This window comes from Nothoprocta perdicaria, unplaced genomic scaffold (assembly GCF_003342845.1).
Source record: "Nothoprocta perdicaria isolate Ctin4 unplaced genomic scaffold, notPer1 scaffold_2, whole genome shotgun sequence".
Taxonomy (NCBI): Eukaryota; Metazoa; Chordata; class Aves; order Tinamiformes; family Tinamidae; genus Nothoprocta; species Nothoprocta perdicaria.
Genome location: NW_020455204.1, coordinates 5,718,128 through 5,745,167, shown reverse-complemented (window position 1 = coordinate 5,745,167; position 27,040 = coordinate 5,718,128). Strand labels below are relative to the sequence as shown.

The window sequence follows — 27,040 nt, the reverse complement described above, 5'->3', positions numbered from 1 at the left end:
AAATTGGAGGAAGAAAAGCATAAATGTTATTGAGAGTGTTTTTTTCCCACAATGAAAGAAAAGAAAAAAATAAAGCAGTGGGAAATTGTGAGCTTAATCCTCGAAAGGTCTAGTCAGGAAAGCATAATATCTTAATGGGATAGTAAGGTCTGAGAATATACAATCTTTCACACAGCCCATGCCTGGGGGCTATGGAGTTAGGAAGTGTTGCAAAGGAGGATTTTTGTCTCGGGAAGGATTAATCAACCAGTATGCTGCAAATCGGTGCTGTCTCTGAGTAGTTCAATCCTGCATTGTTTGATTTGTGATCATGCTACTTAAGATGGGCTGTTTTAGTTTATTATTGCGATAAAAAAAAGCTTGTATTTTTTTGCCAGGGTTATTGYTTTGTTTTTATATTAGTTTGACCCTGTGGCTGTGTGTTTGCTAGGGCTGAAACATGAAGCTGTGGGAGTATATGGGCTGGTAAAGGAAAACTAAAAAATGTAATTTCTCTTTTAGTTACTAGCAAGATTTCATGTTACTTCATGGGTAACATGAAACCTGCTCTCAGATGGGAACAGTTTGCACTGACCCTTATCAGTAAGAATTTACAAACCCTTCAGTTTTGCCAGCTGGCTTAAGTGGAAGAGCTGAGAGCCCAGCTAGAATTTGGGGGGATGGAGGTTGGTAGGAGTAAAGCTTCCATGTCCACCTGTGTGCAGGTGGCTCACTTGATTCATGCCACATGCTTCACATTCTGCTAGCAGGGGAATTCACAGAGRTTTCAATGTCAGGCTGTGTTTTCATGGTATTGTCTTTTACGTTGGATTCTATACTGTCTTTTGCAGCTGGATTCCCAGCACAGAAGGCATAATAAGCTCCAGGAGGTGTAGTTTAGCCTGTCACATTATGATCTGGATGGGTAGGACAACAAATGTGAAATGAAGCACAGTGACGTGAAAGAACATGCAAGAAGTCACATAGTGAAACCAAATTTGGGAATAAAACCAAGCCTCCCGCACCCAAGAGATTTGTTGATTACACAGAATGAATATTCCCTTATCTCACCTAGAAATGCTGAATATTTGGGACCTGAAACAAGCATATGCTGTTTGTAATGTTTTCCAGAAGGGTTACAACAGCATTATTATAGGAGGGTTGTGTGCTGCCTCTCTCCGAAAGCCTTTGTCATGAGATGTGACATTGCAGTCGGAATGTTTGCCGTGCTCCGTCATTATTTATACCTCGTTACTTCCATTGACTGCCTGGCCCACCCACTCCCCGTAGATTAGAGGAGTCAGGGAAAGGATAAACGATGATCAGCAAGCCAGGCAAGGGATGGGAGAGCTGAAAGAGTCAATATAAAACAAAGCCTGCCACATATAATGCACAAAGAATGTGCAGCATTGCATTTCAGAGGCAGTGTTTCCATAGCCAGGATTTGCATGAGAATGGAAAATGCTAAGGTAAAAACTCAATCCGGTAAAAAAAAAAAATGTGAGCAACAAGACTACTAAGTGGTAAATATTCTACCATATTTTACCAGAATCTTTTTGGCCCTTGAAGTCCACACTTAACTCTTGGTGCAACAAGAGTTTGTACATATGTATTTGGGAGGCAGGACTGTACTTTTGTTGCAACTCTCAGAAAAAATCTTGCTGACTTAACTGGGATTACAAAGATGCCTCAGGAAACTCTACCATGACCATCTGCCTTGTCCCCTTGCTGTGTCCCCATTCATGTGGTCTGGTCCTGCTCACTGGGTGGCAGTTCCAGACTCTCAAAGTCACCCCCTCCCTGTAGCTAATTCTGTACTTGCAGGTGAAATGCAGGGCATGGAAGTCTTTATAAAAAGAAATATAAATACATTATTCCCAATAATACCATAAAATTCCATTATTCCTATTAATATCATGCAGAAAAGATGAAATTTTAATGTTTCATTGCTCTAGGCTGTYAGAGCCCTTGTGCTCTTCAGAAGTAAGGACAAAAAGTTTGTTTGGTCTTTGTTGTGCAGGAAAAATATGAAGAATTTGTCTTTTTTTTCCCTCTTTGCTTAGAAAAGGCAATATATATTGAATTTTTATTTGGCAGTCTGTCTTGGGYTAACTACTATGGTTCCTTGTATGGGAATTTACCCAAATATTCTGTAAAAATATTCTCTACCGTATACATATGAGTAAGTATTAAATTGATTCTTCTTTTGATCATGGCATTTGATCTTCTAGGTAGCAGAGATATTTGGTAATTCAGACTTTATTTGTGAATTGGCAAAGAAAGAGCTAAAGCTGGATCCTAACAGTGTCACTAAGCCTTGCCTTTGCATCTGTGTTCTGTACCTGCCCCTTGCTTTTGAATGCAGTGCAGTTTGAATTCAGTTGTAGGGATCAGTGGCTGTTCCTAGGGGTTTCAGCTGAGCGCTTTGTGAAATCTAGTTATCAGACATTCAARCATGTCTCATCTGGGGCACGGATGATGTTTTCCTGCAGAAATCAGAGCAATGCCTTCACGTCCTGTTAAGGTCTGCATTTCTGAGCCCCCCTAACACAGGTGGTGCAGCAGGATGGTGCACAACACATGCACCACTTAGTGCTCAGTGCTAAGTTCTCACAATTTCTTTTCTTTCCTTATTTAAATTTTGTCTGCTTCAGTAACATSGGAATCGTGAATCATGAGCACGGTTTAAATGTTAGCTGTGAGCATYTTGAATGGTTCTCATCTGAGGCAAATGTTTCTCTTCTCCTTCAGGATTTTTTTTTTTTTTTTTGCTTAGAAGTCTAAGTAATGTTTTGGAAACTAAGAATTGTGGAAATATTACATAATAGGAAAAGTATTCTTAAAACTCGTTCRACTCTGTACATCCCTCCATGGGATTGTGTTTTCTGCCTGCCTTCTGGTCCCTGTCACATCGCTTGTCATTGCCTAGATATTACTTCCCCTTTACAGAGCATTATATTGGGCCTGGATAGTTGTATTGCAAATAGAAACATTTCTGCCTCTATTAAAATACTGTAGGTGTGAAGAAAAAAGTTCTGTTTATGTCTTTCATTATGGTTCTGTTGGATTAAAAAATATGTCAATTTTTAAACAGTGTTTTCCATATCCATCAGACTTGTTTCCCTTTAGAAGTACTTTCATATGTCTTAAATAAAATGGAACAGATTAAAAAGTGTGTATAGAAGGAACATCTGCTTCTCATTTTATAAAAGCAATGCATTTTTAATATAATACAGAGTAGCAGAAAATGGAAGAGAAAAAGGAAACAAAAAATTCTAACAAAAGAGACTGTCATCCTCTTCACTAAATAGTGTTGGAAAATTATCATGAATGTGTACCAACATGACCGCAAAATCTACTTTACTATAATATTTCTAATTAGGGTGGGGGAAGATTTATTGCCATTTCATTCACCCATCCAAAAAAGCTAGCAAGCTCCCAGCAGCTGATGTGACTAGAATTTTGTAAGAGTGGTAAATGGGCTGCATAGACAGCCTCATAAATATTTGACTTTATTCACATAAAAAAAATACTGTTTTCAAAGAGTGCCAAAGTAGATGTGAACCACAGGAAGAATGGGACAAGCCAACTTTGGCAAATAAAAACTCGCAAAATGACTTTTTGGAAGAACCAGGCCAAAAGCCCAGATTTGAGGTAGTTTTGTAGTTTTGGCTTTGTATCATCTGTGCTGAAAGAATATTTCCAGCCCGGACCATTTAACTCCAATATAATAAAAAGATGACAGTGTAAAGGATATAAAGGGCCTCCTGATAAGAGAAGACCAGTGCCTTGATTCTATGTTTACAGCCTCTCAGTGAACTCCGGGTATGTCTACAAGTGGAAAGAAGGAATTTCCTTGTATTTTTTATGTGCCAGTCCAGCAAATTGTTATAGGGCTCTGACAATCAAGACAGGTTCTTTTCCCCTAAGCAATAAGGTTTTGGCAGCTCTGAGTGTGTGCAGCAAGGGGAAGACCCGAATAAATCCTGTGCATGGCTGTACATAGATATCCTTTTTCTGCAATAAGAGGGCTGTAGCATTATGTGAAAACAAAATAATGTMTTTTAAGCAACGAACGTGCTTCAACGTGGGCACCTGGAGCGAAATAACATGCATGTTAAATTACCTGATTTAAATTAGACCTGTTTGAAACAAGATTGCTTTCATTAGTTTAGGATGGGTAATAACTATTCAGAGGTGCCCCCAGTTGGTTCAAAGCAATGTGGCGTCCCAATCATTTTGATGACCTTGGCTCTACATTAACGATTCTATTAATAATATGCAGAAAAGAAACAAGCTAGTGTTTGCTTTCTTATTTGAATTGACTTGCCGGAGCAAGTCCCAGGTGTTTCAGTATCACTGWTTTAACTTTGTAATCCTTAGTTCATCCTCAGACATCTAAATAACATGCTGGGTTTGAGGGCTGAATACTTAAAAACTTTTCACTACCTTATGGATGTATTTGTTTAAGGACATACCAAAATCAGATGAGTGCCATATATATTACTAATGAATTGAATGAGTATATTTCTAGAGAAATAAGATTGATATTTTCCATTTGTYATTCTTTGGAATAGAGCTATGCTTGACGGGACATGAGAAATCATTTTATCACTTAAATGTTAAAGCAGGTTTTGATACAGATCATCAGTTCAATCTGTGTTTACTGGTACTCACATAAGTAACAGCTGCCCTGCTGAGCCCCATTTCTCACTGACTGGCATTTAAAAATTTTAAACATCAAATATTTACTGATGTACCTTGGTTGCTGCCCAAATTGGATTTTAAAGGTCCTTACCCTGCAGTTTCTATTTGTGGAGGACTTCCATGGAAGTCAGCTCTATGTATCTCTGATGAAAATGAACCATCTTCTTTTTGTGGCTATTTTTCAATCTTTCTGAGCTTTCCATTTATTACCATGATTTACAACAATATTGTGAGCATTATTAATCCAAATTGCAGTCAATGGGAATTTGGCATGGTTTTACACTGCAGAACTGTGTCTGAAATAGTTTTGGCTGAAAGAATTTGGCATGCAACCACTTGTCACTCCCCAGTGTTAACAAATGCATGCAAAACACTCATCATGCCCCAATGCACCCAAGTCAAGAGAAGGGAAAATGGGAAAAAGAGATCATTGGATAAATATTTGAGATCTCCAAAATTCAGGAATGTCGGAATGTCCCTAGAGGACACTGTCCCTATGGCTTATGAGGCTCAGAAAGGTGCACAGTGCCTCTGAGCACTGWGCTCAGAGGTCCTGGAGCACAGACCTCAGTGCTGACCCACTGATGTTGGGTTGTGCTGACCGCCTGAGGGACCTAAGTGACAGTATCTCCTATGTTAGGGTGGGGATTTTTTAGACATTAAATTAAAGCCACTTGGAAGCTGTACATATGTGTTTAGGGAGGTTATAATTTTAACTCAAAAGCTGCAGTTTCCATTGCCAAAATTGCTCAACAGCTCAGCAATTTTGCTTCAGCAGTCTTGGGAAAAACTGACTTTTATGGTATTTAGCACCCAGGAGCTGGAAGAACTATGGGCCATGTTTTATTATTGGTATTAATATTGTTATTTTTTTCCTTTCTCTCTCTCTCTCTCTCTCTCTCTCTCTCTCTCTCTCTCTCTCTCTCTTTCTTTCTCTCTCTCTCTCTCTTTCTTTGCATTTTAAGTTTAAAACTTCTAGGTAACTAGAAGAAATATATTGTATAAGAGGGAAAGGAAAGTTGAGAGATTGCATAGTCCTGCTTAAGTCACACTGACCATGAAGATGTCACTGTGAGGATAGGCAATCTTTAAATTAGAAGCATTACTTTAGTCTCTAAGATGTGAATTAAGCTGTGATTTAGAATCAAGCAGACTTTTGATTCATGTACCTATAAAACTGCTTCAGTGGGGCTGTGAACTGCCCAGAAGACACATACGTACTGACAAGGGACTTGTCTTGTCTCAGTGCCTTTTCTTGACCCCTTCAGAATAATCTATATTGTTCCTGGAAACCGAGTAAGCAGGACTTAAAAATACATCATTTAAACAAAATGTTGTATTTTATAAGCAAAGACAATTCCAAACTGATATCAATAGGGTAAATTACCAGCTTTGCAAGATCAGAAGTCCAACATCTAGCTCATTGGGCTTGGACTGAGCTACAGGGTTTACATCAGTGGCACATTTGGGCCACATTCTTTCTCTTCACATATGAGGAAACTATGCACTGAATTAGAAGGTGCACACCCTCCTCACTTCATGTCCACCACTGTGGAGCTAAGTATTTGTTTGCTTTTTAATTTCAGGGGAGGAGAGCAGAAACAAGCTAATCTCATAAAGGTTCACCCCACCCTGTGCTTGGCTCCTCTTTCTTGGCGATCCTCCCTGGTAGCAGCTGGCTGGCTGTTTTTCTTATGCAATTGTATTCATGACATTTCCTGCAAGTAGGTTTTTTCTGAAGGTTTCCAGCAGTCATTTCAGCCCTCTCTGCCTGCCTTGCTTTGGCGTCCTCTGCCACTAAGCATGGCCTCGTGCCTAGTTCACACAACTGTAACATATATCTCATGTCCATGCATATACTTTGTGTGCCCTCAACAGATGCAAAGAACTTCTGTGGCTTGTTTTCTTGTTTGCAAGTCCAGTTAGCTTACCAAAAGCCAGTGTCCAGTATAAGGGATGCAGAGCAGTTTTGTTGCCAGAASTGGTATTAGCAGAGTCACAAGCTACCTGCTCCATCCGACAGGAATGGACGTGGTTGCATTCCTGGCTGTTGCTGACCAATATCTTGGCTCTTACTTCATTTATCACATTATGTTTTCTTGAAGAAGCACATATATCCCTCTCCATGCAAAAGAAACTCWTATAACGAATTGAGAGGAGGGCTTGTACATAAATTCTAGATTATTTCTGTGCAGCTGTACTTTCCCTCTCTGCTATACTAAAAATGGCATGCACTTTCYGTTTGTAAGCTTTTATAAACACCCAAATGACTTAATCTTTTAGTGTAAAAGACTGCTTGTATATTAAGCTTTGTGTTATCAATGTCATTAAATCAATACCCTCAGTGCCCAAGGAATCCATATCACATTTGAGCTTAMGTTTGACTTAAGAAATGCAGTATTGAGACACCGTAGATTGTTTTTTTTTCATAGATCGATGGGTACTTCAAATTAGATCAATTGAAGATCARTGAAGGCTTATTTCCCATGGTTGCCGGTTCCTTATATATGGCAATTTCTAATTTAATGACAATTTTGTAGCAGAACTTCAATGAAGTCTAAGAAGGTGAGTGTTAGATGCAGTTACCATGCCTGGCTCTGTGAAACCTTGTGAGGCCTACATTGTATATATTAAACTATGGAATATATTCTCTAAAGAGAACTACATTGACAAAATGTCACTTACCCTTCTTTTATACACATTATATATCTATTATTTTCCCGTGTGGATGTACACAAACTTCTGGACACCAAATAGTCCAGAGATTATATAGCCTCACTTGGTGTACCTCCTTATCTAATGAGTGACATCTGTGTTTGGAGTTAAAGGCGGAGAAAAACAATAACTTGTCCATTGCCAGAGACATTTAATTGAGGGTAAAACATACATCTGGGTTTTATTTCTGTTAAAAGATACACAACTGAAGTGCACATCTCATTCCAACCTGACCCTGAAGCGCCCTTTCCATTAGTGTATTAAGAATCAAGATTTATCTAGAACTATCTTGCAAATAGGAGATGACAGTTATTGTATGATCCTACCTAGCTGCTATTACAGCACATCTCTTTCTCTTTCAGCCACTGTATGTCTGTCTGTCACACAACTGAAGTAATTTGTAATACAAACWGACGGTACGAATCCTCTCAATTGTTTTCTTCAGGAAAGCTGTAGACATGATGGGCATAACGCTGTACAGCATAATAGGAAACATTATGCTCCRTGCCCTTGCTGCTGGTAAAACAAAATGAACTCTGCCAGTGAAAGTGGGTTAACCAAAGTCACCCAAGGCATTTTTTCCAGCTGTGGGTTATGGATTAGTCTTTTGCAGTCTCTACACTGGTGGTGTCTAGAGATGGTCTGAACATCAAGAAGTGGGATTAAGCAAAAGAAGTCATTTCTAAAAGGCATTATGTGTTTCGTAAAAAGTTTGCAATTTAGAAGACGTGAAGCCCTGCCTTTATTTCCTTGTGATGKKGGACTTGAATCTTGTCCTGTTATACTTTCCTAGTGCAGCACAGCTGGAGAAAGTGGAAAGTGAGCAACTCTGCACCCTGTCAGCACAAGGACCATGTGTGGACCAGAGTTAGTTATAGCACACAGTTGTTTTTTATTCTTTAACATTTTTACTGCTAATATCCCTAGTATATAAATTGCACTCTGTGCTTTGAGGCTATATATAGATGGTAACTACTGCCCACATCACAAAACAAGATTTAGCACTGCAAAAATTTGTCCAGCGTTGACAGAACTAGGAGTTTAGAAGTAACTAAGATTAATGCTAGTAGGGTTATCCATTTATTTTTCATGGTACTCTGCCATCAGACCACACTCCTTTAATTACAAATATGTCCAATATGGCTATATCTCCATCCAGCTGCACTACGTTGGGTCTCACATACCTCAGGTGATTGTTTACTTGCTCCGCTCACACAAAAAGCTTGAACCAAATCCGGCTAGAACCAAAGGGGAAATAAAGACCTTTAGCAGATAAGCAACAATATTATCTCTTCATTAAACTATGATTCTGTAAGTACATGACCTGCAGTATTAGCTGTTTCTAAGATGGGRGAAAACAAGTTAGCCAGGATCGGTCAAGGAACTAGGATTTTTTTGAAGAGATGTTGCTCAAGTAGATAGGCAAATTCCATTTGTACAATCCAGAGATATGAGATATTGAGAACAAATTAATAAATGGGCTTATCTACTGTATAGTTGCTTCAAGTGTGTGGAAATCCAGTGTGAATGTCTTGTGTTAGGCAGAAATGCTTTGCTATYGCTAGCAAGGAGGGAGCTGTGCTACCTTGTGCCTGATACTTCACTGTTGGACTTGTGGGAGAGGAGACGGAAAATTGCATCAGACTTCTTATGCTTGCTTAAGTTGAGCATCCTGTTTAGAACTGATTTTTTTGTTCACTTGTTTTCACTAAGACAATGAAAGTCTTGGWTATATTATGGCTTGACAATACTGTCCTTCTGTTATAATAATCTGGGGAGTCTTAATTCCCCACTAATTTCTTTATGTTGAAGACTCCTTCCACTCCTAAGGTAGCGTGTAACATAATGTAGACTTTATTCATATATACATATATATATATATTTACACACATGGACCGTAAAAACCCTTTGGTTTGCATGTTTTGTCTTCAACGTTTTTATTTCTGCTTTTTGAACTCCAACATCATACGAACTATTTTGTCATGAAACTGGTATACCAGCAGAGAACGGGGTGTCAGACCTTTCTGAATTGCCAAGACCGAGTCAATGGCTAAATCTATTCGTGGAAGATACAAATGTGTGGTCATAATGCCAAGGTCTGTTAATCTAAAATCTTGGATTATGGCATTGGTCTTTYGTTTTGATTGTATATTTAAAAGTAATCACTGTTGTAGAAAGAAAATGTTTGTGGGTGTACTCAGTGTTTTTGCTCCTAAAATGTGGGGTTTTTATTACCTAACAAAGACAAAACCCAAAGAAGCTAAATATATGCTGAAGAATAAGGTCCCAATCCTGCAAAAATTAACATATATGTTTACGTGAATGTACAGTAAATACGTCCTGTTTTGCCACTTACTCACATAGGACAATGATTTCACTGAAAAAGAGATGAGCTTAATCCTAGTTTGTAAAATTAAGATTGAAGACCAGTGTTTGCTTGTTTGGGAGCCATGAAGACTGATAAATTTCACTTTCATTTTTTTGCGTGTTAATCTAGAATAAATCTTTTGAAGTTATTAGAATAACAAGAATTTAAACTAGTTAAGTTGAAAGAAGATTCTTGGTCTTTTTACACTTTTCTTCAGGATATCTCTTTTCTTTCTTGCAGACTTCTAAACAATACAGCCAAGCAGTGAATAAGAGCAATGAAGTCCATCTTTACTGTGCATTTCTGGACTACAGGTATGTTAATAATTCAAAGTTCTTTATCTTTATTTAATCTGATTGCACACATTTTGTCATCGTAGATGTTACCTATTTTCTTCTTATACTCTTTGATCATTGAAATTGTTAAATTGTTAATGAAGTCAGTGGGTTTGCAACAAATGCAATTCATAGTCACCATTTATTGCAAATAGGGAGCTTTTATTCAATGACCCTTTGTTAACTATGTGATTAAGAGATTGAAAGACTTTGGAATCAAATCCAAAATGCAAACTGATACTGATCACACTCAKAATGGTTTGTGAATATGTTCATTTGGGCAGAGGGATGACTGTTTTAAATTGGCATCCCTCCAGCAGAGCCATTGTTTTCACTGGATCTATGCCTGATCCACAATAAAATGCAAGAGGAGAATGGGGCCCCCTCATAGTATTTCAGAACTGAGAGTTATTGTGCAGAAACGTTATGACCTTGAATGCAAAACAGAATAAAAGGTAAATAAATATAATGCTAAATTTCAAAATAGCAGTAGCAAAAGCTACTGCAAAAGCAGTAGCTATTATTTAGCTGTGAATATATTTCATGTGTTCTTGATTTCCGAGCACGCTGCTCTTGCTGATTTAATTGAAAAAGGATACAAATAGGGAATTTTGAATTTCATGAGGATTAAAGATTTCTGTAATGGCATAAGCTTAATTGATGTAGAAATGGTTTGCAGTGGTATGATCCCTCCTATGCAGCAAGCAAAGAAGGTCAGTGTAATTCTTACATTAAAGTTTTGTTTCAAGTACGTAGAACTGTCCCAGCTGCCTGAAGTTTCTTGTTGTTATGGTTACTCATAAATTGTGATAAATTAGAAACAGATTTTACTGAAGCTTATTAATGTGGTTGAGGCATTGTTCCCATATTGTGTTCCATTGGGGATTGAGCCCTTGAGGCTCTGCCTCAGGATAGAAGCTGTAATATGAAATCTGTCCTTCCAAATGAGTTTTATTTATGTCAAGATGCTCTTATTCCCTTCTTCATAGTAGCTAAAGAATAAGCAATTTGTTTCTGACCTATGAAAGACTCTCTTTGAGAACTCAAGTTGGTCCCAAAGGGTGAGGTAATACCTGCCTTTAAAATACACAGAAAATTACAGATCATTTGCCTAGCTTCACGACCTAAAATAATATTAAAAGTAATAAATAGTCAGTTGTGAAGAAGTCAGCCAGGGTGGGAAACCTGCAGTACCCGAGCCACAGAAGTCGGGTTTGAGGCTGCCTTCCATATCCCTGCTCTGTCGCAGGACTCCCATTTGGGTTGTGTCTGTGCAGTATTTCCCAGGAAATCCAAATTCCTGGCTCTGAAAAGCAGCAAGCCAGTGGGGATGACATTTCTGCACAGCCCCACGTCAGGCCACGTGGCCAGTCCAGCTACGTTTTCAGTAGTGCAGGAGCTGCCCTTTGCTGACCTTAAGGATGAAGTGACAAAGAACAATTGACATAGAAACCATGTCACTAGAAAACATGTTCAGTCTAAATTACCTATTTTAGCAGGCAAATGGGACAGGGAGTAAGACAATAGATATGGTGGTTCTCAAAATATAGAAAATTTGGGSCTAGGTGAAATGCCATAAATGGGTTGCACGGTATTATCAAGAAATGTAATTATCAGTCAATTACAAAGCTGGGAAGAAATCTCTACTGTCATYCTCATAGGAGTGCATTTGGGCCCTGTTCCAGTCAATATTTTCCTTGACTATTTTCATGATGAATACACGAACAATGTTGTTGATGCATCAACTTTGGATGGCTTTCAGGCCTTTATTTTCTCCCCTATAATATAATGCATGCCAAAATAACCTAAATAAAACCTAAATAAAGCTTATCAAGCTTATCTTGATTGCATTTTTGTGTATTTTGCAGCAATGGAATTGGTGTTTGGTCCAACGAAGGCTGCGTGCGTGAGAGTGGGGACCTCAACCACTCGGTGTGTCTCTGCAACCACCTCACAAACTTCGCCATTCTGATGCAAGTAGTCCCTCTAAAGGTGAGATTAAGAAAAGGAGTAAATCTGTGTTCAAAACAGAGCATGAATACATCAGATACATCCACCAATCACATTAATAAGTGACTGAAATTTAGCTCATTTTTGCCCAACTCAAGTTTATTCCATGTCTTGCTTTCTGGGATGTTGTTTTAATATTTCTTGATTATGCATTCTAAAACTTCTGCAAATTGAAATGGAACATGAAATCAAATACATCTGTGACAGGTAGAAATCCTGAGGTGCTGGACTTTATTCTCACATTTTTGGTATGATTTTTTAAAGTACTGGACAGCAGAAGCACTGGAAGGCATGATCCTGTGTCCTTTTTTCCGGGATAAAGGAAAGACTAGATGAACTAATAAGTACTTCCCTATTCTGTCTTTAAAATAATAATAATAAAGAAAAGACTSAAAAAGCTGAGATTTAGCTGCTTAAGGATTTTGGTAACTAAAGCTGTGTTTATTCACCATGTTCTAAAATTCATGAGCTAAGGTTCAAAAGGCCCAAAYAAATCACCAGTTTGAATACTAAATTGTCAATGCTCTAAGGAATTTTTTCAGTGATGTTATATTAGATCTTTAACTTTTGTATATCTTATTTTTCTTTTCATAAATATTTCACATGTGTGTGAAGTTTAACACATAAYATTAGATGTGAAAAGAGAGGGTAGGAGAAATGGAAGCATCTGCTCACATTCGAACAGTTCTATTTAAACAGCTGCTATATATTTGTGGCTATATAAATAGACCTGTATTAAAATTTTCCATCTGAATAGTATTTTTGATTGAATATTTATTTTTTGTCTACCTATTTTTTTTAATACAAAAAGTGTTGTTTTTCGTGGAAAATGTTAGTAGCTTTTTGGAAGTGGAATGTCTAGAAATTGAAGCACTCTTAATCGAAAGCTGTATTTTGATTCAAAAAGRTGATTTTATTCTTCATGTGAATTGTGATGCCTTGTATTTCCATTCCCCTCCTGTGAAAGGCAGCATATTTCCTTTCCATCTTATTGACAAGAACAACTGTCAGAATAAAACATATATGCAGTCCTCCTCTCTAAGGGCACCCACGATAGCCATTAACATCGTGTACTATTTTTTTTTTAACACTGACACCAAGCAAAAGTCCTACCATGTTTTGCAGAAAGGCAGGCAAACGCATAAACAGTATTAAACAGAAGCAGGGGGAGGATCATGGATGACTCCAAAGATCCATGAGGAAGAGCAGCTTGTTTATAGTAGCTTCAGAGCTGGGAAAGCATCAGCGAGAAGACAGAAACTGATRTGGAAATGCATGAGTACTGGAGAGCAGTTCACCCTGGTAGGTGGTCTGACTTTCCCAGCATAAGCTTCCCAGGAATGACACACTGCAGGTAGTTCAGGAGACAGTTGCTGTTCACAACTGGAGAGCACGAGGGACTCTCCGAGGTCAAGCAATACCAGGGCTTCTATAAGCAAGAAACACTGAAAATAAGGGAAATTTGAGCAGCAAATGGAATCAGCTTTGCATGAGCGAGTACTGCAAATATACTGAAAGTTCYCTCGTGTTCCTTCCAGGGTGCATGTGTGGAGTTTGGGGTAGCTGCAAAATGATGTTTTTGAGCTGAAGACAAAGAGCTCTCTTGAGGGGCAATGTTTTCTAATGGTCCTATTTCCCCACTGTGTTTTCATCATTACTGTCCCTTAGAAATGATTATTTTAGTTAAAATTGACATTAACAAAAAAGAAAAGGTGTTTTTTTTATTTTCCCCTCCAGATACATTGTTGGTGTTTTAGATTCCAACAAAATAATAGAAAGAAAAAGACTCCCTCTTCATGCATACTCTAAAAGCATTCTAGGGCTATTCTCAGCCTTGAGAGCACATGCTTTACTCTTGGCCCCATGCAGGCTGATATTTTCTTAGTATATAAATGTTTTTAAATTATATGTTTCATTGTGACATGCCCATAGTTAGAAAGAAACTCCTCGGTTATCTTTTYCTCTTTGTCCCCTGATGTGGTCAAGTCTGGCTTTTTTCACTTGTATAAAAATAGCATGATCCAAACACTGTCAGCTTTGATACACTTTGAACTGCCATAATACCCCTCATCTTTGTAGTACTGGACCAGATCACTTTCACCTCTTCACCAACATCCAGCAAAGAGAAATTTCTCTCTTTATATATATATAGTTTAACTACTTTGTGTATTTCTTATGAACATAAATGACTTCTTATATTCTGAAGATCCTTAATCACTGCAATTTCATAATAAGGTAAAGATCTACGTTAATAATTTATGCATCAGTCTTGGAGACAAATTAAAATGCCACCTACGGAATTTATTTTSCTTTAGCGTGCCATTTATAGGAACAAGGTTGTAGGATGTCAGGCATATGACAGTGCTTTCTCTTGAAAGCTTGAAATATTGTGAAAGGAAGAATGCTGACAAATTGTTGCTTTTATGGGCACACTGTCTGGTGAGCCTAATTTTCAACAAGAATAGAAACACAAGAAGGCTGATAGGAACAAGCTGTGAGTTCTTGATTTTTCTGCTCCATCTTTACTCAAACCAGGCTGGAATAATTTATCTGCCATTCTACTACATGCTAGCCATAAATAGTCCCCAGGAACTGAAGTCAGAATAGCACTTTTATTCCAGTATTTCAGAAAAACAAATCGAAAGAGATCAGGAAGGAAAGTATAAATTCTGGAAGTTTTAGCTCAAGTATGACAAAATGGGTGTACATCTCTGTGACCAGCCCGCTGGTTTGCTGGAGGAGTTCTGCAAATGCTGYGAATTAGCTAAAACTGAGCTTGAATTCTAAGTGTGGCTGAACACTATTCTGTATTTTCTGATTGTTTCAGCAACAGCTTGAACACACTCAAGTCACCCTGATTGCAAAAGAGGAGTGTTAACAATACTGCTGATTAGCTTGATATCAGCATATGCCGTCTAGCTGCCTTAATTGATGCAGAGGATTAGCAGTTTATTTTGGGAATGAAACAACCATGTTGGAAAAACTTACAAGCATGTGGTGCTCAGATGTTAGACTGGCACTGACCTGTTACCCGCTGATGAATTGGCCTTCGTGGAGCTCCAGAATTATTTGTATCTTTTTTTACTCTGCTGTTAATGTCTGTATCAGGCTGGCTCATATTTGGGTTTGTTTGCTGAGACTCATTTATCAGGCAGGTTTTAACTTSAGGAATAATGCTTGCTCGGAGTTTTGGAGATTAGTGATTGTTAATTGATTTTATCAATTAATTTTGAAGATCCAAGGTGAAATGCCATCAAAGATGAGCAAAGTTCCATAAGGGACACATTCAGCCCTGTAATTAAGGTCAGAGCACAATCAGAATTCAGAACTCGCTTGGGAAATCTTTTCATACAACTCTGATAAAGATACTAATACTTTTATACATGCACTGCCACTCACATCCCCATTTTGCAAGAAATTGTGTCCATCAGACATTTTGAGCAGCTGTGCAGATATTAACTGATCTATCTGCTGCTCCTTTCAGAAATTGGTTGGTCTTTCCCTTCTTTATGTAGGGGAAACTGAGGCAGAGAAAAAAGTCATGCCCATCTCCTKGCTTGAGCCACAGAACTATATTCTCGCTTTCACCCCTTCAGAGCTTGCTGCTGGCCGCGCCGCCTGCGATGCCAGCTGCCCTGCAATATTATAATTAGGAAGACAATGGTGTATTAATATAGCTGTGGTAGGAAAAACAAATAATCCATTTAGTTTGATGTGTTTGTACTGGGTTAGGCTTGTTTCTCCTGGAGCTGGCCCAAATGCAGGGTGCCCAGGGTGACCTGCTCCATGGCGCGGCTTTATTGAAGCGGTACCGTAGGCAACAGGCATCCAGTTTGCAGCAGGGCTGAGCCCTGTGTAGCAGCAGATAAGGATGGGAGAAAAGTTCCCTTCCATATGTCTCTTTTGCATCCTCCATTGGCACAGGTCTAGGGAAACCTCAGCCTGTAACGCATCTTCCCAACGGTACCTTCAAGCCCAGGGAAAGCAGTTAGTGGAGACAGAAGGTCACTGTGCCTGAATGTCCTTAAGTACTCGTTAAATCAACAYGTCAGAGATGAGAAGGATGCTTCTCTGGAGCAGTAAAATGGCTTTTACAAGGAGCTTCCTAGATAGCAGCAAAAAGCAGCACAGAGTAAGCCGCACTCCAGGAGCTCTCTAAAGAAAATTCAGATGCTGTGATTTTATTTCGGGCAGCTTTACTCCTTTTCCTCAGTCAGTGGGGCTCTGTGCTGCTGCCAGGAAGCGTGCCAGCCATCTGGCAGTTTTTATTTCTATAGTGATTCAAGCATGAAGTGTGCCAGGCTGTGTGTGCCATCTGCCACCTAAGTGCCATTTCAGCAAAAGCATGGTGGACACCTAGTTCAAACATCTCTTTAAAGGAGAAAGTACTCCTTACAGCAAAACCAAGCCTGGAGCTTGGATTTTYCTTATTTTTTTTTCCCCAAGTGATTAATGCAAGACACAACAGTAATATTTATGTCTCCGAGACCATTTGCTTGTTTTTTCCTGAGTGGCTTTGCTCTTTCCAACTCTTCCCACTGAAAGGGTGTAAGAATGACTACTGTTAAGTTCACTCRTGGATGGACATTTCCAGCAAAGAACTGCTCTGTATTCTTTGTCCTTGTACTGTTCTCAAAATCTCTGCTACTTCTTCCTGGAATTAGAGTCTGGAACAATGACCACATCCCAGGTGCTCCTCCCATTGAGGCAATGGCCCATGGTGGCCCAATGATGAAGCCACTGGTTGGTTCTACTTGCCATGTCCAGAGCTCCCTGCTGCAGAGCCATCCGAGGCAGCAACTTCTCCTGCCCAGTCCTCATTCTCTCTCCTGTGGGGACTCGGCATTTCATGTTTTTCTTTGCTTAAGGGTGGAAGGGACCTCCAGAGGTCATCTAGTCCAACCCCTCTGCACACGCAGGGTTAACAGGCATAGCTGACTGTTATATTTTGTAAATAAAATATGCAATGGGTTTTTCTTTGCAGAGTTGCTTGAATATGAAAAATAAGAAGGAGCATTAAATAAAATGCACCCAAATCAATCCATTGGATGAACATGATAGGCCTGGATCATCCTTCAGGGGTGGATTTACTTTAGTGTCTTTCTGTAGATCTTATTTTGATCCCACAAAAAATTGCTTGGGTGCTAACCCGAAGTAATGGTAATACACAAGCTGTAGTAGAAATAGTTCAGATTTTTAAAGACATTCTCTGAATTTCTAAAGGCAGAAATGACTGTTTTTCYTTGTGCTTGTAGCTCCTGTTCCATAATTCAGAAAGGAGGATCAGTCAATACAGTTCAAACTGCCCATCAGTAGGCTTGAAAGAAGAGAAGCGGTTACAAAGGGGAAAATATTTAAAAAGCATTGATCTTGCAGTTGGAGCTATAGAAACAACCCATAGTATCTTTAGGGAGCTCAGAAGAGGCTTCGGGTTTTAGCTGTGACRCTCTCTTTACAAAACACAAGGCATCGCACTATCTTCTTTGGGGCAAGTATGTTCTTTATTTTATTTTTCACTGGTATAGCTGAGTGTGACAGCAATTTTTCACAACATACAKCTGACTGAAAAAGAACAAAGTGCCTCCACTGATGTTATAAAGGCTGCTTTGAAAACTTAACAGTCAAATGCTTCAGAAAGATGGGGCATAGGTGTGTAATTCAAAAGGCTGGAACATTATTTCCATACCTCATATACTGAACTCAGACCATTAAAAGAGCAGTCTGAGATGATAGCCTTTTTCTTAAACTTTTCAGCCAGCTGCAGCTCAGATTATCTACTCCAATGGGACTATGAAATGGAAATAATATGGCACTCTTGGATTTCTGCTCTTTTGTAATTTTAACATAATTACTTTTCTCAGCATGTTTTTCATTGTTGGGAGCATTAAAAGAATAGTGCACTAGTCCAGTAATTTTTCTTTTGGGCTGCATATTTAAAAATTGGATAGGCATTGCAGTTCTTTTGGTCCTTGTTTATTACCACTGACAGTTTATTTAACTGAAGAGATCTCTGCAGGCAGTTTAGACAGCCCTCACCCATCAAATGAACAGAGATAAATCAGCCCGTGTTTATTCTAGGATTGTTTTGTAAACTTTCCTCTTTGCTCTTTCTCACTCTCTCCATCTCTCCTTCCATTTTATTGTAGTGAATGTTGCCCCCATAGGGGATTGCCATTAAAATGACCCTGATGAAAACAAGTTGTGACATGAAAGCGGCATTATCTCGCTGATACATTCACAGTGTGATTTTGCATCACATTTTCTTTGCCTTTGCTACCCCCTTGCTCATCTTTCCCGAAAATTGAACACTGATTTTGACTTCTATATGGCAGCCRGTGTTCGTTCCTCTGCTCTCCCATTTCTGCACCAGTTCAGCTCCGTTAGGTATGATGGCTTTCTGGTTCTGCCCTTAAATCCACAGAACAGCATGAAAAAAATAGTCTAATGCTCCAGAATATCAACACCTCATATCCCTTAGAGAATTATTCATCAATTACGGAATTTCACTTAACATAGGAGAAAGCAAAGTCTCTTTTATCTTGGAAAAGCCCAAATATCCAAGAGCAGTATAATGTTGAAAAGAGCTCTTCCATTTGAGGAGTGTTACATAAAAAAGAAAACAACAAAAAATATTTTAATCGGGATGTCTTACAAATAACACAGGCTTCCTTTCTATGGTGAAAATAAAGGCACTGAGCTGTTTGGCAGTTAAATCTTGGTCATGAAAGGACTTCCCATACAGCATAAAAATATTATGAGGCTGCACCTTTATCTTCCCTTGTCTCTGCGGAGCATCATTAAATTTAATCACTGGGTACTCAGAGCTCGGCCTGCCTCCTGTGCTGGCCTTTACCTGCACCTCCTATACACCTTGGCACAGGGCAGGTTTGGGTTGGGGACCTGGAGCCTGCGGTCTGGGCAGAAATGGATTTTTCTGAATCAAAGCCCAAACGTGGGCTGAGGGAATTAGACAGAGTCGTTTTCATTGAATTTTCCTAGGAGCTGGGTACTTAATTATCCTCAACTGCTTTGAAAATCACAGAGTTGAGCAAGACTGTGGTTTCTCTGCCCGCCTGACCCACATGGGGTTTCTTCTCCTCTTGGCCCCTTCTGGTAGAATATTTTGATTTGTTTCATAGCTGGAGAACAGCACAGCTCTTGCTGGAACACAAAGTACAGACCAGATGTGCAAAGTTTGAGGCATATGGGCAAAAGTTAGCTCCTTCAGACGGACAGAGGATAATTTGTTGTAAATATATTTACCATATTATTCAGAGCACACTGCAAGCCGTAGGCCTGAAACAAATGCAGGAAAATACTTCACTTGCTGCTACATAAAAAGGCTTAATTTGAACTGAAACCTTGCTGTGTGTAAAGTGCAAAGAGCAGATTACCTACTGTTTGATGACACTTTGCCCAGAATAATTTATAAAGACGGCAGGGCCTTTTAAAAATACTAATTAATGCCTTGGTGGAGAAAACTTGTAAAATTTTAAATTTCTTCATGTCACAGTGAAAAGCTTTAAATAAGCAGCCACCAGGATGGGCTGACTAGAGGAAAACCTTCCCTGGGTGCACAAGAAACCTCTTTGCTGCTGATCAGGAGGAGATGGAGATAGTAGGAGATTCCTACTATGGAGATAGAGGAGATAGTAGGAGATAGATGGAGATAGTAGGAGATTAGTTAATTAATAGGGAATGGGTATTCCCTATTACAACAGGAGGGATAAAGATGACTGAGCTGCAAAGCATGATTCTGGGGAGCTTTATTTCTCTAAACTTATGGTATCTAATATAAGGTGGGTGGGAAAAACTGCTCTCTGYACCAAGGTAGATTTTGCCTTCCTGTGAGCAGCGACTGTGGGGCCTGGCCCCCCAGAACCAAATGAATGGTCTCGGGGAGGAAAATGCAACCTAAACACAGATGTTAATTTGAAAGAAACCATAATGCTATGTATGTAACCAAGTGCTTGGCAAGCCGAAGGAAAACAGCAATTTGTATTGTTATTATTATTTAACATATAAATAAAGGCCTCCCTGGACTGAAATTGAATTTCAGCAGCCTTTCTGGAGGCAATTAAAACCATTAGCTTCATCAGCCAAGGCCAGTGTTTTAATGTCTCTGAAACACTCCGCCTGCCAAAGTTAATTATTCATCCTTTTCTTAATTGGATTCAGACTGAATTTAAGGGTGCAGCTTCAAAAGGGCTGGCTGAGCCTTAGTTTTTTGTAYGTCTCTCTCCTCCCTTCCCTCTGCCCCACCAGAAATGATTCAGAAGAAGTTGTTTYACTGCTTTGGAGAAGAGTTTTCGAGCTCATTTCAGCCTAGGATGGCAGCTGATTATCTCACGGTATCTCAGGCTTTCAGGGGGSGGATTTTGGAGCTGTTATTTGGTAGACACACAAACACTTGCAGGATCAGATATGACAAGTCTTGTTTCAAGTGTTAGAACTCAGCTCTTCCTCTGATGTGTTGCCTCTAAGGATGGGCACAGTGGAATATTTTGCAGTAAGTAACAAAAAAATAGAGGTGTTTATTACCTCCCCACAATGCCATTTCCTTGGTGAGAGTCCAAAGTACCCCCTCTGACAAGAAGAAGACCCGAGTTCAGCCAWCTCAGAGGAATGAGGAGAAAAGGAGCAGTAATGCAATTTTCATGCAAATCAAGAGGTAGCTGGAAGTGGCTGTGGAGCATCTCTCCAGTGCTCCAAGCTGTCCTGTTGCTATTGTGTGTTTCTATATCCCCTTCAGCTTTCTGATGGATTGCTGTGTTGTGTGATACATATGGTTGCTGGTTAATGTTGTAGAAGTGAGTAGATTTCCTGATCTAACTCTATATTAAACAGTTTTCCATGTACAACTAGCTACAAATCTTTCAGTCACAGCTGACCTTTTCCAGATGCTCTAGTCATGGAAAGTACTATCCCATTATAATAATATATTTTCATCTTCTGGTGCAATAGTTTTAACTGAGGAGTTAGATGTCAGTCATTTCTCATGACTAACAWCATCATAAAATAAAAATATATGTTTGGAGCCTGAACTCCATACTATCCTGGATTTTTGTCCATACTATTAATGAGGCTTTGCAGGTAAAAACTGTTGCATATAAAACAAAATARGTTTTTCAGGGTTTTTTATCTGGAACATGAGTTTTTTTCTTTTGACTGTTTGTCAAAATAGAAGCTAAGAAACAGCATTCATGTCTACTGGCACTAATGACTGCATGAGGCTCCTCCTCGCATTTTGTTTTACGGCTGAGTTGAAGAATGTCTCTATGCAGTCAAAGAAGCCAAGCCTTTTAGAAGCCACGTATAATTTTATGTGAATTAGGAAAAAAGTAAGAATCGGGCTCATAAGACTACATCACAGATTGTTCAGTGTTTTACGCAATGCACTTTAATGCTRTTTTCATCACTCACAGCATTAGTGTCAGATTAGCAGTTTTGTCCTGCCTACAATGCCATCCATTTTTTACAAAATTAGCTTCTTATATCAGGTCCTTAGTCTGAAAGATTTTTAAAAGACARCATGAGGTAAGAAGATTGTAATTAAAATCCATATAAAGAACCTTCTTAGTTGCATACTGGCTATGAGAGAAATTGGTTCAGAAAAGGATGCTTATGCGATTATCCTTTTTTTTTCTCCCCTCTTTTTTTTTTCTCTTTTTTTCTCCTCTTTTTTCCCCCTTTTCATTTTCTTTCCTTTTCTTTCCTTTTCTTTCCTTTTTTTTTTTTTTTTTTCTTTTCTTTTACCCCTCTCTGCACTTCTTTTGGAGTTGGAAAAGCTGTAGGACTTCAAGACATCCAGGGCAGGAGAAGTGGATGTGTGTCTGAGCAATCAGGAAATGAGGTTCAAGCTTTCTGAACATGCATGTCTGATGGAGATGGGGAAATCTCTGATCTCCAATGAGGAAATTGCTTCTAAGCTCTCCAGTATAGCCAGGTTATTCCTGTTTTAGGAAGAATAGTTATGCATGGGGGGATGACGGGAGATGGTGGCTCTGGTCCATCGCACAGAAATCTTTGTCTCTCTAACTGATGCTATCCAAGTCAGTGACAAGAAATCTGTCTCTGCCTGAAAGAGAAGAARTACCAAAGAGCTGCATCATCTTTCCTAGGAACGGCAATGCCATAGCAACAGTTGTCTATCAGTGCCACTGCGTTGCTTAATAGTCCGCAGATTGGTGTGAGGGCTAGAAGATCTTCTGCTATTGAGCTTGCTGCACAAGGGTTGATACAGTTGGCAGATAATTGCTATAAAAATGTGTACGTACAGCACAGATTATTATTGTCTGGATTTAAAATGACTTTTTGGCATAGCCGCATGACAAGTGATTTCTCTCTTTTGAAAGGAATTTTAATTAATGTTTGTGGTAGGGCTGGTTGGGTTTGATAATCTCTGAAATTAATTTTTGGGGGAGAATTAGTGTTATTTGGGTTTGGGGAATAATCCTAAAGCCAAAATTGTGGCATTGTTTTTTATTAGCTGCAGTTATAGTAAAATATATATATATATATATATATATATAAAAAACCATTCCTTTCAGTATTTTTTTCAGAATGAATAAATATTTTTAACGAGTTTTCAGCTGGGAACCTAATTTATAGTGAAATGAGGATCAAATAGAAACACAGAATTTTAAACTCATCAAAAAGAAAACTTTTGATTGACTGCACTTTTTTTTTTTTTTTTCCAAACATTCAGTATATGAAAATGTCAACTCGATCCAAATTCAAGTCAGGATAAATGTTTGAAAATACTTCCGAGATGAGAGAACTTTTCCCTGCTTAGCACTTTTCTACTTACTGCATATTAATACTTCCTGGCTCACTATGTTAGGTGCGGCTTTATTTTTTATTTATTTATTTTTGTCATTCTTTAAATGAGTGCTTGCATGGAAAAAGAAAGTATACGTTGAGTAATTTAGGCTAAGCTACACCATGTGTCACTCCTTTGAATTGACCCAAGTTTTACCATGGACTCGCTGAATGGCTGGCTCAGTGGAGCTATGGATTAAATGTTTATGAAACTCAAATGACTTGTACAAAAAGTAGCTCTAGGTAAAGCCCAGGACTGAGACTGGAGGGCCCCACTTGGATCCCTTTTGACGGGTCCATTTTGGAGTTTTCCACTCTACGTGTCAGTCCAGCTCCTTCAACAGGCACTGCAAACATTAAACAAAAGAAATAGGCTATAAATGGCCCATGAGTTATGGGTTATCTTTGCCTGCCGGTTCTCGCTGTGTGAAGAACTTCTGGTATTTGCACAGTGATGTAAATTATTGCAGCCCGGCAGCGTTAGCAAAGTGCCCTGTGCGCCGTAAAGCACCCAGTGCTGACAGCGCTGTGCAGCCAACAGACTGCGCCTTCTCGTGCTATCTAATCTCAGGCTTGACACTATCACAGCAACAGAGCTGAAATTAACTGATTTTGAGGAAATATTGACTTATGAAATGTAAGAGGGAACCAAAAAGACCTGGGAAGCTGAATGCCCTGGCTGCTTGACTTGCAGCTCAGAGAAGACTCTTCATTCTTTGTCCTAGAAACGCAGCAGACGGTCACTAACATCAGCTTATTTATAAGGGGATGGAGGAGGAAACCGTACGTGGCAGATTTGGGGCTCTGTAGTGTAATAAATCAATCAATAGGTTTTTCCTTTGTTTTTCTCCCCATGTGCAGCTAACGAGAGAACACCAGATGGCCCTCTCCTCCATCACTTACATCGGCTGCGCTCTGTCCATCTTCTGCCTGACGATCACGCTCGTCACATTTGCTATATTGTCGTGAGTAATTTTACCTTAATACCTGCTGAGCGACTATGGGATGGAAAGTCTAGCAGTGCATTTCAGGCCACTGGATTGGATCCCTTCAGGTCCCTCAAATCAAGCAAAGGCTATTATTTCTAAAATCTTCCTAATTAGGTTCTGCACATGTATTTGTAACGGTTGGTTATTTCTAAATTACTTTAATTTCCTGAAATGGGATAGTCTTTATATAGAAAGCTATTTACGTACTATATGGGATTTTTTAGAGTTTTTTTAAAAACTCTTCTCCATAGTGCTATAGTTCAAGGATCTTGGGAGGGTGAGGGCTCTAAGTGAGCTTGATTCAGAGTTCCAGACAAACTCACAGGATGGCAGGATGAGTTTGAGGCCCAGATAGTTGGGTTTTATTTTATTTTTTTCTGAAAAGTCTTTCATAAATTTTCTATCCAAATTAAAAAGACAAAATCTGAAAGGAAGTGAAGGAATTTGCCCTATCTCCTGAAGGAAGGAATGCTGCCTATSTCCTGAAGCATTAAACCATTTTCTTTACTCAAGTGTCCAGGTTTTGGTTTCTGTGTCCAGGCATGACTTTTGCACACCTGCTAAGAGACCAATTTTTAGAAAAGGGGACCTGTTGAAATTTGGTAAAGTAATAGAAATGTTTGTTCCAAAAACAATATTATTTCCAAGACTCCGGATCTGTTTTGGCCATACTTGGATTGTGTGTCGTGTGTGGCAAAATCCACTCCAAGTAAGTTCCAAAGTCTGCTGATGTGGCATTGGGCTAGTGGAATGTTTAGGCTACAGGGAACAATCTGCTCCATTTTTGTCTGTGTGCAACACTGTGGATGTTAGTGCTTAAAAAGGAAAGGAGCAAAAGGAGATACAGCTGGACTGACAAACTCCCAGAGAAACGGGAGGCAAACAGAGCACTTGGAAGGAGAATTTGGACCTTGCTGACAGTCACAGGACTCAGCACCCCTCATATATGCACGGTTGGTTAAACTGCCAATTAAAACTAATTTGATTGGATTTTCCCTGGAGAGCAGGGCTTCGTTAGACAGCTGAAGCAAAATTTTGCAATGTGGTGTTAGAGGCCGATGAGGTAAGTGGAGAGGAATCTGGCACTTTGTGAGCTGCTCTGCAGCCTGGCAAAGGCGGCCGTTTCCAAGAGCGTGGCCCTGATCGCCTTGTGGGTATGAGTGTCCCAGCCCTTGACTGCGTGAAGCTCCCTATTAGAAAGTCATTGGCACCAGGCAGCACAACCTGTCTCTCTGAATCACGCTGAGGGCATCAGTACTTCTTGTCTTTTCATGTTCCTCCTCACTCCTTCATAATGAGGGTGGGCTAAAGCCCCGCTGGAAGAGCGAAGCTGACAGCAAGCCATCATCTGCATCACTCTGGGTCACCCTGCTGCAGAGGCCACAGATGGTGTGTCRCCAGCAGTGGGAAACGTCCTCTCAGCCTCATGAGATGCAAGGAAAAGACAGGAGTGTGCACTGTTGTGCAGAGGAAGCACAGTTTTCACGCAGCCAAACAGTCCAGGCCTCCTGAGATAATTAAAGCTGGTAACAGGGGCTGGCAGAAAGCAGGAGTTGAAAACAAAAGCCTGTGTTACTATGTTACTAATACTCTATTTTTTTTTAAAAAAGAATACAATTATGCAAAAGGTCTGAAATATTCAGATAATTCAGATAAATGTTTTTGTTTTCTACTTCTACTTTACTCAGAGGAAAGCATGTTCTTGCCTGATTTCCAGCTGCTTTTGCAAAGTCAAGAGAGAAGTTGAACGATGTTGTGCTCAAAGGCAGTGCTMTGTCAAGGTAGCCACTGCACAGACCTATAAGTTGCTCTAGCTTTTGCACTCAGAAGCTGATAATAGCAAGGTCAGAATTGTAACCTGTTTTCCTTTAGGTTCACTTGCATCTAATACAAGCAAATGCCAACAAAACACTGAGGAATTCTGCAGTTCTGGGTGGGTTACGTTTTGCAAGGTGCAGAACGTGTTATACGTGTTACAGRTCTGATTTCCTTGAGAGTACAGCACCATTCAGGATCAAACCTTTTCTAATTATTCTATCCCAGGGTATTAGCAGAGCTAGTTAATGTGTAAATGAGTCTTTCTACTGTATTCACTACTCTAACAGACTACGCAAGAAACTAGTTAGCTAGCAAGAACCTCACTCCATCCTCGTGGCAGAAGCACTTAAAGAGACTTTGTGATAGCCCCACCAAAGCAAATGAAGAAAAAATCTTGAAGGCAAATCATAAATACGTTAGTGCTTCTTGGAATATTGTTTTATTCATAAGCCTTTTCATCTTCTGTCAGGTCTGTCAGCACCATCCGCAACCAACGCTACCACATCCATTGCAACCTATCCTTTGCTGTCCTGGTGGCTCAGATCCTGCTTCTCATCAGTTTTCAGTTCAGCCCTGGAACAGTAAGTGCTAGAAAGAGTGCCTGAGTTTTCTGGCAAGGCATCTGCATGGAATGAGTGCCACATGCTCCGTGCAAGAAAGTGTCTCCTGGAATATCTCCCATTTGTAGCATGCCTAAACCATAAACGCCAACCCACAACACCGGATAAACACTTTTGCATATCCAATAATGTTATCATAGTGTACAATACAAGTATTGTGAAAATGAAGGCCTATTTTATGTCACAGGCTCGCTGATGCTACGGATATCTGCACTAATTCAAGACTGTGTCAGATCATATAGACTTAATGGGAGGACATTTTAAGAGGGTTCTCTATAATGCAATAACACTGACACTCAAATTGAAAACACTATTTTAAATCAGATTTAGAAAATGCATGCAAATTTACCTGCTTTAAGGCTATCCATTATGAATGCTATTTTGAGGGAGGAGATGCTGAGGGACTACTTTACTTTCTCAACAACCATTACTATGATGGGCCTTGCTAGTGGCTGCTCTGTTTTTTCCTATTTTCACAGACTCATGAACAGTAGCAGTAACAAGAACTGTCTTTTTGCAAGTATCCTGCTATAAGCAGTGTGCATTGTGCCAYAGAGCAAGGGACACCAGTTTTCTCACATTTTCAGTACCTTTTTCAATGATAATGTCTCGCATTTTCAGTGTCTTTTTCTAGAAGCAATTCTGACAAAATGTCCTCAAACTAATAGGTACAACATT

At 39.4% G+C, this 27,040-nt stretch overlaps 1 protein-coding gene across 2 annotated transcripts in view; it reads left to right on the top strand.

The window, feature by feature from the left end:
* ADGRD1 (adhesion G protein-coupled receptor D1) overlaps positions 1-27,040 on the top strand; it is a 118,941-nt gene that overhangs the window by 50,001 nt on the left and 41,900 nt on the right. For both annotated transcript variants that reach the window (XM_026037816.1, XM_026037815.1), the window contains 4 exons: positions 10,010-10,083; positions 11,973-12,096; positions 23,797-23,900; positions 26,212-26,323. In XM_026037816.1, the coding sequence (XP_025893601.1) occupies positions 10,010-10,083; positions 11,973-12,096; positions 23,797-23,900; positions 26,212-26,323 (414 nt within the window). The remainder of the gene's footprint in view (positions 1-10,009; positions 10,084-11,972; positions 12,097-23,796; positions 23,901-26,211; positions 26,324-27,040) is intronic.